The sequence below is a fragment of the Schistocerca serialis genome, chromosome 5 (genome assembly GCF_023864345.2).
Source record: "Schistocerca serialis cubense isolate TAMUIC-IGC-003099 chromosome 5, iqSchSeri2.2, whole genome shotgun sequence".
In the NCBI taxonomy this organism is placed as follows: domain Eukaryota; kingdom Metazoa; phylum Arthropoda; class Insecta; order Orthoptera; family Acrididae; genus Schistocerca; species Schistocerca serialis.
In genome coordinates, this window is record NC_064642.1 from 162,438,689 (window position 1) to 162,453,413 (window position 14,725).

At 44.1% G+C, this 14,725-nt stretch overlaps 1 protein-coding gene across 1 annotated transcript in view; it reads right to left on the minus strand.

Annotated features, from left to right (window-relative positions):
- LOC126481817 (uncharacterized) overlaps positions 1 to 14,725 on the minus strand; it is a 78,901-nt gene that overhangs the window by 35,473 nt on the left and 28,703 nt on the right. The window contains exons 2-4 of the mRNA XM_050105774.1: positions 13,490 to 13,561; positions 13,341 to 13,410; positions 4,546 to 4,634 (exon numbers count right to left, since the gene is read on the minus strand). Coding sequence (XP_049961731.1) covers positions 4,546 to 4,634; positions 13,341 to 13,410; positions 13,490 to 13,561 — 231 coding nt within the window. The remainder of the gene's footprint in view (positions 1 to 4,545; positions 4,635 to 13,340; positions 13,411 to 13,489; positions 13,562 to 14,725) is intronic.

A 14,725-nucleotide genomic window follows, 5' to 3' on the forward strand; every position in this document is an offset into this window, starting at 1 on the left:
CTTACAGTTGATTTTAACGTATTGCTTTTGTTCTATGTGCTGTTGTGATAGTTTCTAATTACAGGCACGTTCGTAACAAGAAAGAAGAGGAAAACCAGTTTTGATTCGTCCACAAGCGGTATGGTGTTAAAAATATGAACGCGTTACTATAATAGCCTAATTACCTAGCTGTAGCAGTTTAATGTTAGCATTGGAGTCGTTATTTTGAGACGTGCGGAACTTTGAGTTAAAATGTTTCAGGATTTCACATGGAAGCGGTGGGGTAAACATAACTACAAATACAATTTAATTGTAATCAGTGCACAAAAATACGCTCGGCTTTGCTTGTGTCGCCCAGAAATCGCGTTGATCAACAAAAATATCGCCTAAACGATGATGGTTGCATTTTCTTAAAGAATTTGCTCATAATTCTATCATTAGTAGCGCAAATGGCAAAATATCGGCCAATGTGGCCACCCGGGCAGTGCTCAATTATGAAAACCAGTTCCGATACAGAACGAGGGCGAGGAATTTGTGGAGAGTAGAAGGGGTATGTGATGACAACAAATTCTACGATTACAGTTCGTTCGTTTCTAAAAGATTTTTTCAGCAGGCTGCTTGAATTGGTCCAACCGACTGCGCTCTGCATCCTCGCCTTCGCAGCCCCCTCCCCCCTCCCCATTATCTCTTCCGCTGTTTACGATCTTGTAACATTGTGATAACTGAAGCGTTTTCATATGTTGTATGATGATCTTCGAATAGTAATGTTTTTAAGTTGTAGAAACAACTATATAAAAAAAAGTTTTTCGTTACTTTTGTAACTATTCTTATATTGATTTGAGGGCTAGTTATTTATTTCTCGAGGAAACAGTATTTAATTTTATTGTTGTTTATGTACGATTTATACAATATGCGTAGCTCAGCGATATTTACATTGGAAGGCAGCTAGCGATCATAATTTTGTACTGCATATGTGTGCATAAAGATGGCTCTCTTGTGGAACGGCGATATATCATGTTTTCAAGTCTTACTGCAAGAAAGACTTTTTACTGTGAAATGTCTTATTCTTAATAGTATCCTTGGAATAGCGAGTCAACCGTCACAACTCTAACGTATTTGTAAATGAACGTCATATCAGCGATAACGTATGTAGTACATCACAGAAGAGTTTATTAGCATCAAAAACTGTATAATCATATTGTCATGTATAAATGCAAGCTCATTTGTGACGTCGTACATGTTGCAGGTCTTGTTGAGATCAATGTGTTAATCAGTGTTAAGATCCCCGAAATGTACCTCATAGTAGTTATGTATTCCGTTTTGTTTTAGAAATAAATTTTGAAATTATGACGTGCCGAAGGAATTCTGAATTGGTTTCAGACAAGTTGGAAATTTAAATGCAGATTCTAGTAGAAGAACGATAGATATTGCAACAAGAGGTTTGAACCTTCTTTTAACATTGTACGTCATTCAGCTAAACGTTAAGATTCTTCTGCTCTGCGATAGTGAATCTTGTATTAGAAGACTGGGCTGTGCTTCGTTAGTAAAGAGGTAACAGAGTTTTAATTCGTTTGGCAATGAACTGAAGTTATCATATTGCCAAATAAAGAAATCCTTAATTGTGCATCTGGGTGTAGAGAATATATATTTATAAATGTTTTTATTGCTTGATTTTGTAGTCGGAAGTACTATTTGCATGAAGACCTCCAGAAAGCAAATTACGCAACTCAAATAAAAAAATAAATAAATCTGTTGTAGAATAAATAAAGTCATGAGCCTTTTTAAGGTCCTCTTTAACAAATCGAACCTCCTCCTCCCCCCACACCCTCCTCTCCACCTTTGACTAAATCTTGGCTACCTCCTTGTAAACACCCATTTCCGCTTCGGATCACGTTAAATTTCGTCGAATGGTTTGATCAGTCCTTAATCGTTACCCTTCGTACATCAGAGGAGAAACTGTTGTCATGCTATACTCCAAAGGGGTAAGAGTACGTGTAATGGGGTTTCAGCTCTGCGATGTCCTCAGAGAAGGGCTGACTCGTCCGGAGATGACAGCAGTGTCAAAGGTTGTCACGAATGTCGTCCTGTTGCACATAGAGCTGCAAACTGTCTTTTCAGACTGCAAAATATTTGGAAGATGAAGGTCCCTTGGGATGGTGTAGTTTCATTCACCCCTTAATGACACATAATGAGATCCCTCCATGTCGAGCAGCGGCATGTTTGGAATTTTTTCCTCGACTATTCATAAGGAAAGTGCGTAATTTTAAGTGCTAGGCATTGCGTTTCAGAGGCCTCAAGAGATGGTGTGAGATGTGACGACCTTCCCATGGTTTGATGTATCCACGGTGGCGTTGGGCGGAATTTTGGTGAAATCTGGTGCCAATGTGACCTTAGTAACCCCCTCACATCTGAGTTTCTCAGCTCTGGCCTGATTTTTTTTTTTTTTCCAACCTAAGGGTGACGTCGCAGTATGAAGTTCTTATGTACCATTACAGAGGAAGGCTGTAGGCACCTTCAAGCGAAAATGTAGAACTACCCCAAAATGAAGGGGTTAAAAAACTGTGACCCCTTCAGTTTTGTTGTACAGGTTCTTATACTGTGGGGCGCTTGATGGAAGCTGCCTGGTGGCGTGCAATGGAAACGACTGGATAGCACGAAATGTACATATGGTAAGAATGGCAGTTAAAGTCTGATCGATGGCTGATAATCCAATACCAGTTGCTCCCGAACACATGGAGTGAAGTGTTGCCTTCTCTCACCTACACTGCCTCGTATCACCAACAGTTCATCCCATCACAGTTTTGGAGGCTGGTAATATCAATATCATACCTTTCCCCAAGCCTCTGAACAGAAAATGTAATCTCTCCTCACACTGTGCCCCATCTGGAGCCAGACCAATAGCCTCAAGATAACTTACCAAAAAGGTAGGCGAATTTTCTTTGTTGGTTTAATTAAGCACTGTTAAACAGAATAAGTTTCAGATGATTAACTTGTTAAATACACTCCTGGAAATTGAAATAAGAACACCGTGAATTCATTGTCCCAGGAAGGGGAAACTTTATTGACACATTCCTGGGGTCAGATACATCACATGATCACACTGACAGAACCACAGGCACATAGACACAGGCAACAGAGCATGCACAATGTCGGCACTAGTACAGTGTATATCCATCTTTCGCAGCAATGCAGGCTGCTATTCTCCCATGGAGACGATCGTAGAGATGCTGGATGTAGTCCTGTGGAACGGCTTGCCATGCCATTTCCACCTGGCGCCTCAGTTGGACCAGCGTTCGTGCTGGACGTGCAGACCGCGTGAGACGACGCTTCATCCAGTCCCAAACATGCTCAATGGGGGACAGATCAGGAGATCTTGCTGGCCAGGGTAGTTGACGTACACCTTATAGAGCACGTTGGGTGGCACGGGATACATGCGGACGTGCATTGTCCTGTTGGAACAGCAAGTTCCCTTGCCGGTCTAGGAATGGTTGAACGATGGGTTCGATGACGGTTTGGATGTACCGTGCACTATTCAGTGTCCCCTCGACGATCACCAGTGGTGTACGGCCAGTGTAGGAGATCGCTCCCCACACCATGATGCCGGGTGTTGGCCCTGTGTGCCTCGGTCGTATGCAGTCCTGATTGTGGCGCTCACCTGCACGGCGCCAAACATGCATACGACCATCATTGGCACCAAGGCAGAAGCGACTCTCATCGCTGAAGACGACACGACTCCATTCGTCCCTCCATTCACGCCTGTCGCGACACCACTGGAGGCGGGCTGCACGATGTTGGGGCGTGAGCGGAAGACGGCCTAACGGTGTGCGGGACCGTAGCCCAGCTTCATGGAGACGGTTGCGAATGGTCCTCGCCGATACCCCAGGAGCAACAGTGTCCCTAATTTGCTGGGAAGTGGCGGTGCGGTCCCCTACGGCACTGCGTAGGATCATACGGTCTTGGTGTGCATCCGTGCGTCGCTGCGGTCCGGTCCCAGGTCGACGGGCACGTGCACCTTCCGCCGACCACTGGCGACAACATCGATGTACTGTGGAGACCTCACGCCCCACGTGTTGAGCAATTCGGCGGTACGTCCACCCGGCCTCCCGCATGCCCACTATACGCCCTCGCTCAAAGTCCGTCAACTGCACATACGGTTCACGTCCACGCTGTCGCGGCATGTTACCAGTGTTAAAGACTGCGATGGAGCTCCGTATGCCACGGCAAACTGGCTGACACTGACGGCGGCGGTGCACAAATGCTGCGCAGCTAGCGCCATTCGACGGCCAACACCGCGGTTCCTGGTGTGTCCGCTGTGCCGTGCGTGTGATCATTGCTTGTACAGCCCTCTCGCAGTGTCCGGAGCAAGTATGGTGGGTCTGACACACCGGTGTCAATGTGTTCTTTTTTCCATTTCCAGGAGTGTACATAATAATACTGAGTTTATTAAGTTACAGGATTCTACAAGAAATCCTTCCGAATGTTTCATCAGATGGAAACTGATCCATGTCGTAAGATTGCCCAGGTGCCCAATACGTGTCAAATATAATGTTAATATTGATTACTTACCTTCATGACGCCCTCGACAAGGGCAACGTTGGCAAACATCTGAGCTGCTCCTACAGCAAGGCTACCGGCAGCCAGGCCCAAGGGAATTTCTGCAACATCCCAAAGACAATTAAGAAGAAATTATCCTGTGATACGAAGATCGACTAAAACCTACTGAAGGCACTGAAAAGAAAGCAGGAGGTAGCGGTCAATAAACACTTCACATATCTGCCATTTTTTACATTGTAAGTCTTGCCTTGAGAACCCCGCGAGTCCCCAGCTCGTGGTTGTGCGGTAGCGTTTTCGCTTCCCACGCCCTGGTTCCCGGGTTCGATTCCCGGCGGGTCAGGGATTTTCTCTGCCTCGTGATGACTGGGTGTTGTGTGCTGTCCTTAGGTTAGTTAGGTTTAAGTAGTTCTAAGTTCTAGGGAACTGATGACCATAGATGTTAAGTACCATAGTGCCCAGAGCCAAGCCAAGAAACGCGCGACCGCTACGGTCGCAGGTTCGAATCCTGCCTCGGGCATGGATGTGTGTGATGTCCTTAGGTTAGTTAGGTTTAAGTAGTTCTAAGTTCTAGGGGACTGACGACCACAGCAGTTAAGTCCCATAGTGCTCAGAGCCATTTGAACCATTTTTTTCTTGCCTTGAACCTTATAACCAATACTATAGACGCAATCATATTTATTACTTATTTTATATACGGTTTTAGTGTTATCTACATTGTAAAACAGACCATTAAGTCGCACATGAAACTTAATATGTACAGTTTTACAGTTTACTGTATTTACAGAAAATTTAAGCGGTATCGGTTTATTTCAATATTGTGTGCTGTGTCTTTGGAGACTTTGGTGGAGACATGCTTCAATAAAATCTTCTCAGTATACAAGCCGCGCCATTTCGAATAAAACACTCGAGCTTTTGATAGCTGTCGTCGCCATCATCAACACAGTTGAAACCACTGACGACCGGAGCATTTCTGTTTTTTTTTTTTTTTTTTTTTTTTTCTTTTGGCTGGGCCTGGCATGGTGTAATTCCAGAGAGATATAATTCCAGAGAGGGCCGGATGGCGCATGCGCAGATGGCAAGTTGGGCAGCTCTTGAAGGCTCCGTCGTGCGGGACCGAATGACATCACACGGCGCTATCGGCCACGTTTGGAACTGCCGCTCCCGCACCCCTACAAGCTTAATGTCCGAGGCCCGCTCCATACCCTGCTAAGTGTGTACCCCTGCTCTCTGATAAAATTGTTGTAGTTTATTCTAATTTCGGTCGCTTTTTTGATAACAGAATCCCAGTATGGTGTTGCTTGAGGCAGAACTCTCGTTTTTTTTGTTTTTTTTTCTAATTGTATGTTAACAGATATCTGGGTTACACAGTAGGGAAGGGCTCCCTACGTAGAGCGAAAGCAAAGACGTATGCTTGACGCTTGTAGGGACGCGGTACCGGCAATTTTAAATGTGGCGCCTGCGGCTCGCACCATTTGACGTCACTCGGTCCCGCAACGGGTCGGAGCCGCTAGCAGCTGCCCAATTTGCTTTCCGCGCATGCGCCACTCCGGCCCTCTCTGGAAGGTTCCAGACTGTGGCTTAAAACGGCTATAAGCATTATGGGACTTAACAAAAAATATGGCTCTCAGAACTATGGGACTTAACATCTGAGGTCATCAGTACCCTAGAACTTAGAACTACTTAAACCTAAGGATATCACACACATCCATGCCCGAGGCAGGATTCGAACCTGCGACCGTAGCGGTCTCGTGCTTCCAGACTGAAACGCCTAGAACCGCTCGGCCACTCAGGCCGGCGGGACTTAACATCTAAGGTCATCAGTCGCCTAGACTTAGAACTACTTAAACCTAACAAACCTAAGGACATCATACACAGCCATTTCCGAGGCAGGATTCGAACCTGCGACCGTAGCAGCAGCGCGGTTCCGGACTAAAGCGCCTAGAACCGCTCGGCCACAGCGGCCGGGTCCAGACTGTCCCGTTACATCTACATAAGCAGAACACCGAGCCAGTCCCGGCAGTCAGTGATTTCATCACCGGATGACGATGGCGGAGATAGCTAACGAAATGATGCAGCTTGTATACTGAGAAGATTTTATCGTGTGCTGTCTTACGAACGGAAGTAAATTAGGGAGGAGAAAAAAGCAGTCTGGAGAGAAAGAGAGAGAGAGAAGAGTAATTTCAAATCATAAATATGTCTTTTTGTACCGTTCCCCCTCTGGCATGCACATAGGTGTCCATCCAGAATCGCCGGCCGAAGTGGCCGCGCGGTTCTGGCGCTGCAGTCTGGAACCGCGAGACCGCTACCGTCGCAGGTTCGAATCCTGCCTCGGGCATGGATGTGTGTGATGTCCTTAGGTTAGTTAGGTTTAACTAGTTCTAAGTTCTAGGGGATTAATGACCTCAGCAGTTGAGTCCCATAGTGCTCAGAGCCATTTGAACCATTTGAGCCATCCAGAATCCAGAAGGCAGTCTATGCGCTACTGTACCACTGTGCACAGCCTTACCGTTACATCTCAGATTTTGCGATACATAATTTCGAGCTAGACCACAGCATTGTGTGGAAGCGAAACTGGAGCAGTAGAGAACAGAAGCGTTTGAGATGGGGGTGGACTGGTAAGAAATGAGAAGGCTATATACAGAGCGTGCAAACAAATATATGGCGAACACAGACTAGAATAATGGGCATGACGATAGGACATGTGTTAAGACGCGAGGGAATAACTTCCATGGTACTGGAGGAGCCATGGAGGACAATACCCGCACGCGAATACAGGCAGCAAATAACCGAGGGCGTAGAATGTAATAGTCAATCTGAGACGGAGACGTTGCCACAGGAGAGGAAATCGTGTCGGTCCGCAACAAAAAAATACGCTGTGCGCTACACTACACTACACTACATCTACTTCTACATCTACGTGACTGCTCTGCAATTCATACCTAAGTGCCTGGCAGAGAGGTTCAATGAACCACTGGTCCACTCTTGAACAGCGCGCGGGAAAAACGAACACTTAAATCTTTCCGTGCGTACTCTGACTTATCATGTTTTATTACGATGATCATTTCTCCCTACATAAGTGGACATCAACAAAATATTTTTTTATTCGGACGGAAAATTTGGTGCCTGAAATATCGTGAAAAGAAAGCTTTTATTTTAATGATTGCCATCCCAAATCGCGTATCATATCCGTGATACTCTTTCGTCTGTTTATAGGTAATACAAAACGAGCTTTCTTTGAACTTTTTCAATGCCTTCCGTCGATCCTGTCTGATGAGGATCCCATATTGCGCAGTCATTTTCAGAAGAAGACAGACAAGCGTAGTGCCAATAAAACGCATTCTTTGGTTTTCCTTCTCCACATTATCTAAGGGATAGTTCCTATTTAAGTTGTTCTGAGTTGTAATCCCTAGGTATAACTGAATTGACATCGTTTATATTTGCATGATTTATAGTTTAACCGAAATTTGGCTGATTTGTTTTAATACTCATGTGGGCGACCTCATACTTCTCATTATTTAGAGCAATTTGTCACGTTTCGCGCTACACTACGCTACTCCACTATTCCACATACTTAGGCCCTGGCATACTCACTAATAATAGGGACTGTGCTGTCACTGCGGCGTTACTCTTATTTTTCCATAGGTAGTTGTCTAGATTGGAAGGGCGATTTATTTATTTATTTATTTACACGTCAAGTTCCGTAGGACCAAATTGAGGAGCAAATCTCCAAGGTCATGGAACGTTTCAGTACATAAAAGTAATAACAGATATAAATAAAATGTTTGTGTACCCGAAGAAAGCCAACCCATAAGTTTAAATAAACGCAATCAACAATACAACAAGAACAGCTTAATTTTCAAGGAATTCCTCGACAGAACAGAAGGAGTGACCCATGAGGAAGCTCTTCAGTTTCGATTTGAAAGCGCGTGGATTACTGCTAAGATTTTTGAATTCTAATGGTAGCTTATTTGAAATGGATGCAGCAGTACACAGCACACCTTTCTGCACAAAAGTTAAGGAAATCCGATCCAAATACAGGTTTGATTTCTGCTGAGTATTAACTCAGTGAAAGCTGCTTATCCTTCGGAATAAGCTGATATTGTTAGCAATAAATGACAGTAGGGAATATATACATTGAGAGGCCAATGTCAAAAAATACGCAGACTCGTGCACAGAGGTCGACAAGAGGTTCGTGAACTTACACCAGTTATTGTCCGAACCGCCCGTTTCTCAGCCAAAAATATCCTTTTAGAATGGTAAGAGTTAACCCAAAATATATTACCATACAACATAAGCGAATGAAAATAAGCAGAGTAGACTAATTTTCGTGTCGAACAATTACTCATTTCAGATACTGTTCGAATAGCAAAAATGAAAGCATTAAGTCTTTGAACAAGATCCTCGACGTGGGCTTTCTACGACAGTTTTCTATCTATCGGAACACCTAGAAATTTTAACAGTTCAGTTTCACTAATCGTATGCCCACTCTGTGAAATTAAAACATCGGGTATTGTTGAATAGTGTGTTAGAAACCGAAAAAACTGAGTCTTACTGTGATTTAGCGTTAGTTTATTTTCTACAAGCCAAGAACTTATGTCATGAACTGCACTATTTGAAGCCGAGACAGTTTTGCACACAACATCCTTTACTACCAAGCTAGTGTCATCAGTAAACAGAGATATTTTAGAGTTACCTGTAATACTAGAGAGCACATCATTTACACAGGGTGTTACAAAAAGGTACGGCCAAACTTTCAGGAAACATTCCTGACACACAAATAAAGAAAAGATGTTATGTGGGCATGTGTCAGGAAAAGCTTAATTTCCATGTTAGAGCTCATTTTAGTTTCGTCAGTATGTACTGTACTTCCTCTATTCACCGCCAGTTGGCCCAATTGAAGGAAGGTAATGTTGACTTCGATGCTTCTGTTGACATGCGACTCATTGCTCTACAGTACTAGCATCAAGCACATCAGTACGTAGCATCAACAGGTTAGTGTTCATCACGAAAGTGGTTTTGCAGTCAGTGCAATGTTTACAAATGCGGAGTTGGCAGATGCCTATTTGATGTATGGATTAGCACGGGGCAATAGCCGTAGCGCGGTACGTTTGTATCGAGACAGATTTCCAGAACGAAGGTGTCCCGACAGAAAGACGTTCGAAGCAATTGATCGGCGTCTTAGGGAGCACGGAACATTCCAGCCTATCACTCGCGACTGGGGAAGACCTAGAACGACGAGGACACCTGCAATGGACGAGGCAGTTCCTCATGCAGTTGAAGATAACCCTAATGTCAGCGTCAGAGAAGTTGCTGCTGTACAAGGTAACGTTGACCACGTCACTGTATAGAGAGTGCTACGGGAGAACCAGTTGTTTCCGTACCATGTACAGGGTGTGCAGGCACTATCAGCAGCTGATTGGCCTCCACGGGTACACGTCTGCGACTGGTTCATCCAACAATGTGTCAATCCTCATTTCAGTGCAAATGTTCTCTTTACGGATGAGGCTTCATTCCAACGTGATCAAATTATAAATTTTCACAATAAACATGTGTGGGCTGACGAGAACCCGCACGTAATTGTGCAATCACGTCATCAACACACATTTTCTGTGAACGTTTGGGCAGGCATTGTTGGTGATGTCTTGATTGGGCCCCATGTTCTTCCACCTACGCTCAATGAAGCACGTTATCATGATTTCATACAGGATACTCTACCTGTGCTGCTAGAACATGTGCCTTTACAAGTACGACACAACATGTGGTTCATGCACGATGGAGGTCCTGCACATTTCAGTCGAAGTGGTCGTACGCTTCTCAACAACAGATTCGGTGACCGATGGATTGGTAGAGGCGGGCCAATTCCGTGGCCTCCACGCTTTCCTGACCTCAACCCCCTTGACTTTCATTTATGGGGGCATTTGAAAGCTCTTGTCTGCGGAACCCCGGTACCAAATGTAGAGACTCTTCGTGCTCGTATTGTGGATGGCTGCCGGCCGAAGTGGCCGTGCGGTTAAAGGCGCTGCAGTCTGGAACCGCAAGACCGCTACGGTCGCAGGTTCGAATCCTGCCTCGGGCATGGATGTTTGTGATGTCCTTAGGTTAGTTCGGTTTAACTAGTTCTAAGTTCTAGGGGACTAATGACCTCAGCAGTTGAGTCCCATAGTGCTCAGAGCCATTTTTTTGTGGATGGCTGTGATACAATACGCATTCTCCAGGGCTGCATCAGCGCATCAGGGATTCCATGCGACGGAGGGTGGATGCATGTATTCTCGCTAACGGAGGACATTTTGAACATTTCCTGTAACAAAGTGTTTGAAGTCACGCTGGTACGTTCTGTTGCTGTGTGTTTACATTCCATGATTAATGTGATTTGAAGAGAAGTAATAAAATGAGCTCTAACATGTAAAGTAAGCGTTTCCGGACACATGGCCACATAACATATTTTCTTTCTTTGTGTGTGAGGAATGTTTCCTGAAAGTTTGGCCGTACCTTTTTGTAACACCCTGTATACATAAGGAACATGAGTAGCCCCAACACTGATCACTGGGGCACCCTCCATTTGACTGAACCCCTTTCAGACCCCACATCACAGCCATTCTCAACACTGTGAATAATGACCTTTTTCTGCCTGTTACAATGTAGGTTAGTTTCTAGGAATTCCTTCGTGGTCTCTCCTCTCTCCCGAGGCTCATTTGGACGCTAGTTCTGGAAAGTCTTTTTTGCATCAGCGTTCTGTCGTGGTGCGCCTCGTTGTATTGATGTGAGGCTTCTTCAAGTTTGTCCAACGATCAGATACACATGCAGGTCGTAGACTAATTTCAGCATTTCAGCTTCAATCGTTATTTTTTTACTACCGAAAACGGTTTTTTCCCGGTCTGTAGCATCTCGCCCATTGCCTATTAGCACAGTCACACTAGCCAAAATTGTAGAATCACTAAATAATCATCATAAACTCTAAATTTCACACTAATGCTACAAAAAAATTACAAAGATTTTAGACCTGTTGATGTCAAAATTTTGTAAAGACTATATGGAAAACTAAAGTAGGTGTTGATAAATCACATAAACTTTTTTTGCAATTTCAGGAAGATTTACTGAACTGTGTCACTGTTTAACAGTAAGTTCAAAAATGGCTCTGAGCACTATGCGACTTCTGAGGCCATCAGTTACCTAGAACTCAGAACTACTTAAACCTAACTAACCTAAGGACATCACACACATCCATGCCCGAGGCAGGATTCAAACCTGCGACCGTAGCGGTCGCTCGGTTCCAGACTGTAGCGCCTAGAACCTCACGGCCACTACGGCCGACAACAGTAAGTCGAAGGATAATGTTGTAAGAAAGAAGCATATGCTTCAGTGCAATCAATAGGTTTCTTGCAGTACGAGATTGTAAAAGGCATTCTGAAACATACAAGCCCGCATCTCGTGGTCGTGCGGTAGCGTTCTCGCTTCCCACGCCCGGGCTCCCGGGTTCGATTCCCGGCGGGGTCAGGGATTTTCTCTGCCTCGTGATGGCTGGGTGTTGTGTGCTGTCCTTAGGTTAGTTAGGTTTAAGTAGTTCTAAGTTCTAGGGGACTTATGACCACAGCAGTTGAGTCCCATAGTGCTCAGAGCCATTTGAACCATTTTTTTCTGAAACATACAAGTTTACGTCTAATCAGTCACGAGAGTTTAACGGTGTGCAACCTGCAGCCAGCCGCAGTGGGCAAGCGGTTCTAGGCGCTTCAGTCAGGAACCACACGACCGCTACCGTCGCAGGTTCGAATCCTGCCTCGGGCATGAATGTGTGTGATGTCCTTAGGTTAGTTAGGTTTAAGTAGTTCTAAGTTCTAGGGGACTGATAACCTCAGATGTTAAGTCCCATAGTGCTCAGAGCCATTTTGCAACCTGCAAGCAGATTTTGTTGCGGAGGCTGATTAATCGTCTTCCTCAAGAACACTATTGGCACATTAGGGCAACAAAATACTGCATTTTGATCTGAACGGCAGGACTTCATACGGAAAGTAACTTTTATCTTTCACCCTACGTAAGATAATTTATGTAAGTCTGTAGGCTTTTGTGGTCGTTGTCATTAGAGTTAAAATCTTCTGGGTTGTTAGGCACGTCATATTTCCTTCTAAAATAATCGACGTTTCGACCCCTCTGCTGGGATCCTCTTCAGCTCGTTTCGATTCCTCGCGATTGTGTTGGAGAAGTGTGAGTATCGGTTAAAATTATTGTGACTACCTCTAAGTAATTACCGCATTTTTTAAAATAATTCTTCTAGTACGGTGTACGTGGTATCATACATGATTGACCAGCACTAGGTGTACGGTTATATATACGTAATCACTTAGAATTTTATGATAAGTTCCTTCACGTGCACTCTTCGACAGCACTGTGTAAAGTTAATCGATTTACTGGCACAGACGGAAATGACAGGTTGGTGTATGGTTTAATGGCCCGTAGCACGGTAAGTCGCTGTCACGTAGCCTACACAGCGCTGGCACAGTTCTCTCGGGAACAGTTCCACGCAGCACCTACAAAGGCACTCTTTACTGCCTCTTAATTAGTGATTACATTTTGCTAAGCCACACACTCAGCTGAGAATCATCTGCCATGTATACAATTTTGACTCCTAAGCTCTAGAAGGCAAGGTGCTTCTCGAGCATTAATGACGCTTATGATAACGTGTGATCTGTTCTGATTTGCACAAATTGGTACGTGAGAAACATTATATTGGTTTAAGAATGCTGATTAGTTACTTTTTGCTCTTTGATTGTGTTATTACAGTTCTGAATGAGAGTGACATAACATTAGCTTACCGTCTTTGTAGAATCGTGTTTTACTTATGAAAAAGAAGAAGCCCACGAAGAGATGGACCATCGAATTTACCTGCAAAGAATAGGCAGTTAGTATGAACACTAGCCTCACCAGCGAGCACCATGAATAAAATATACGTTTCCTTACTTACCGTAAAAAATATCCCAAACATAAAGGCGCCTGTCTTTAGCGAGTAACGTCCGCAGAACGTCTGCAACATGTCCTGCAAACAAGCAGAATAATTAGTATTCACAGACGATGCGATCAATATCCACGCACATCGCACAACAATGCTCGTAATATAGCGTCCCGCTAACATTGTAGTGCAGCCTGCATAATAATGGAAACTTTACATCAGTTACTCTACCATTTGTTTCGGAGCTAAACTGTTTTTAATCAGCTGCAAGACAAGCCACAATTTTGGTGCATTTATTATAAATAACCTTGCCAGAGACGACTCCGATTGTTCGTGTGTGTGTATGTGTGTGTGTGTGTGTGTGTGTGTGTGTGTGTGTGCGTGTGTGTAATTCAATGACCAACATCACATCTTCTGTGGGTGCGTATTTCCGTAAATCATGGTAAATAATATAGACTTTTCGGAAATTAACAAATATTGACGATACGTATTTCGTGAAACATCAAGCTTTGGGTCAGAAAACACAGCTGGCAATATTTCAAGTAATTAATAGCTTCGTTGTTTTACAGTTTACATTTAATGCGGTTCCGCTCAAAACAAGAGACATCGCACTCTGAGCACAAAATAACTGTGAGCTCCGAATTATTTGCATGAAAGTTACGTTTAATATACATCATACGCTCATCGTTGCGAATAACTCTTCGGAACACCTCAGTCACTTAACAGCCTGCATAACGAATTTTTTGAATTTAGCCAGCACGCAGGTATATTACATAAATTACTTATAAATTATACACATATGCATGTTGTGTGACGTAGAGTACTTTGGTTATGTTTAGTATGTGTTGGTATATATGAATCTTTATGTTGCGATTTCTAAATTTTTCTTCTGTAATACCTTTGGGTACGTAATGACAATCCCCGGAAGTTGCGTAATAGAAGTGATACGAGGAAGTGGTGGCGGGGGCGAGGGTGTTTTGTACCTATGTGTGATGTGTGGGACTTGGAGGCTCTGAAAGGAGAAGGAAGGGGGGGGGGGAGAATATCAGCTGTTCATAGTCTCGAGAAATATTTAATGATATGATTATTGCCCTATGTGTCATCTAGTTCACTTCTGTAAAATCTTAAACGTGAAATAATTTTGTATATAAACAAGCATATCACTGAAACAATGATGAAATAAATCACGCCTCGCGGGATTAGCCGAACGGTCTGAGGCGCTGCAGTCATGGACTGTGCGGTTGGTCCCGG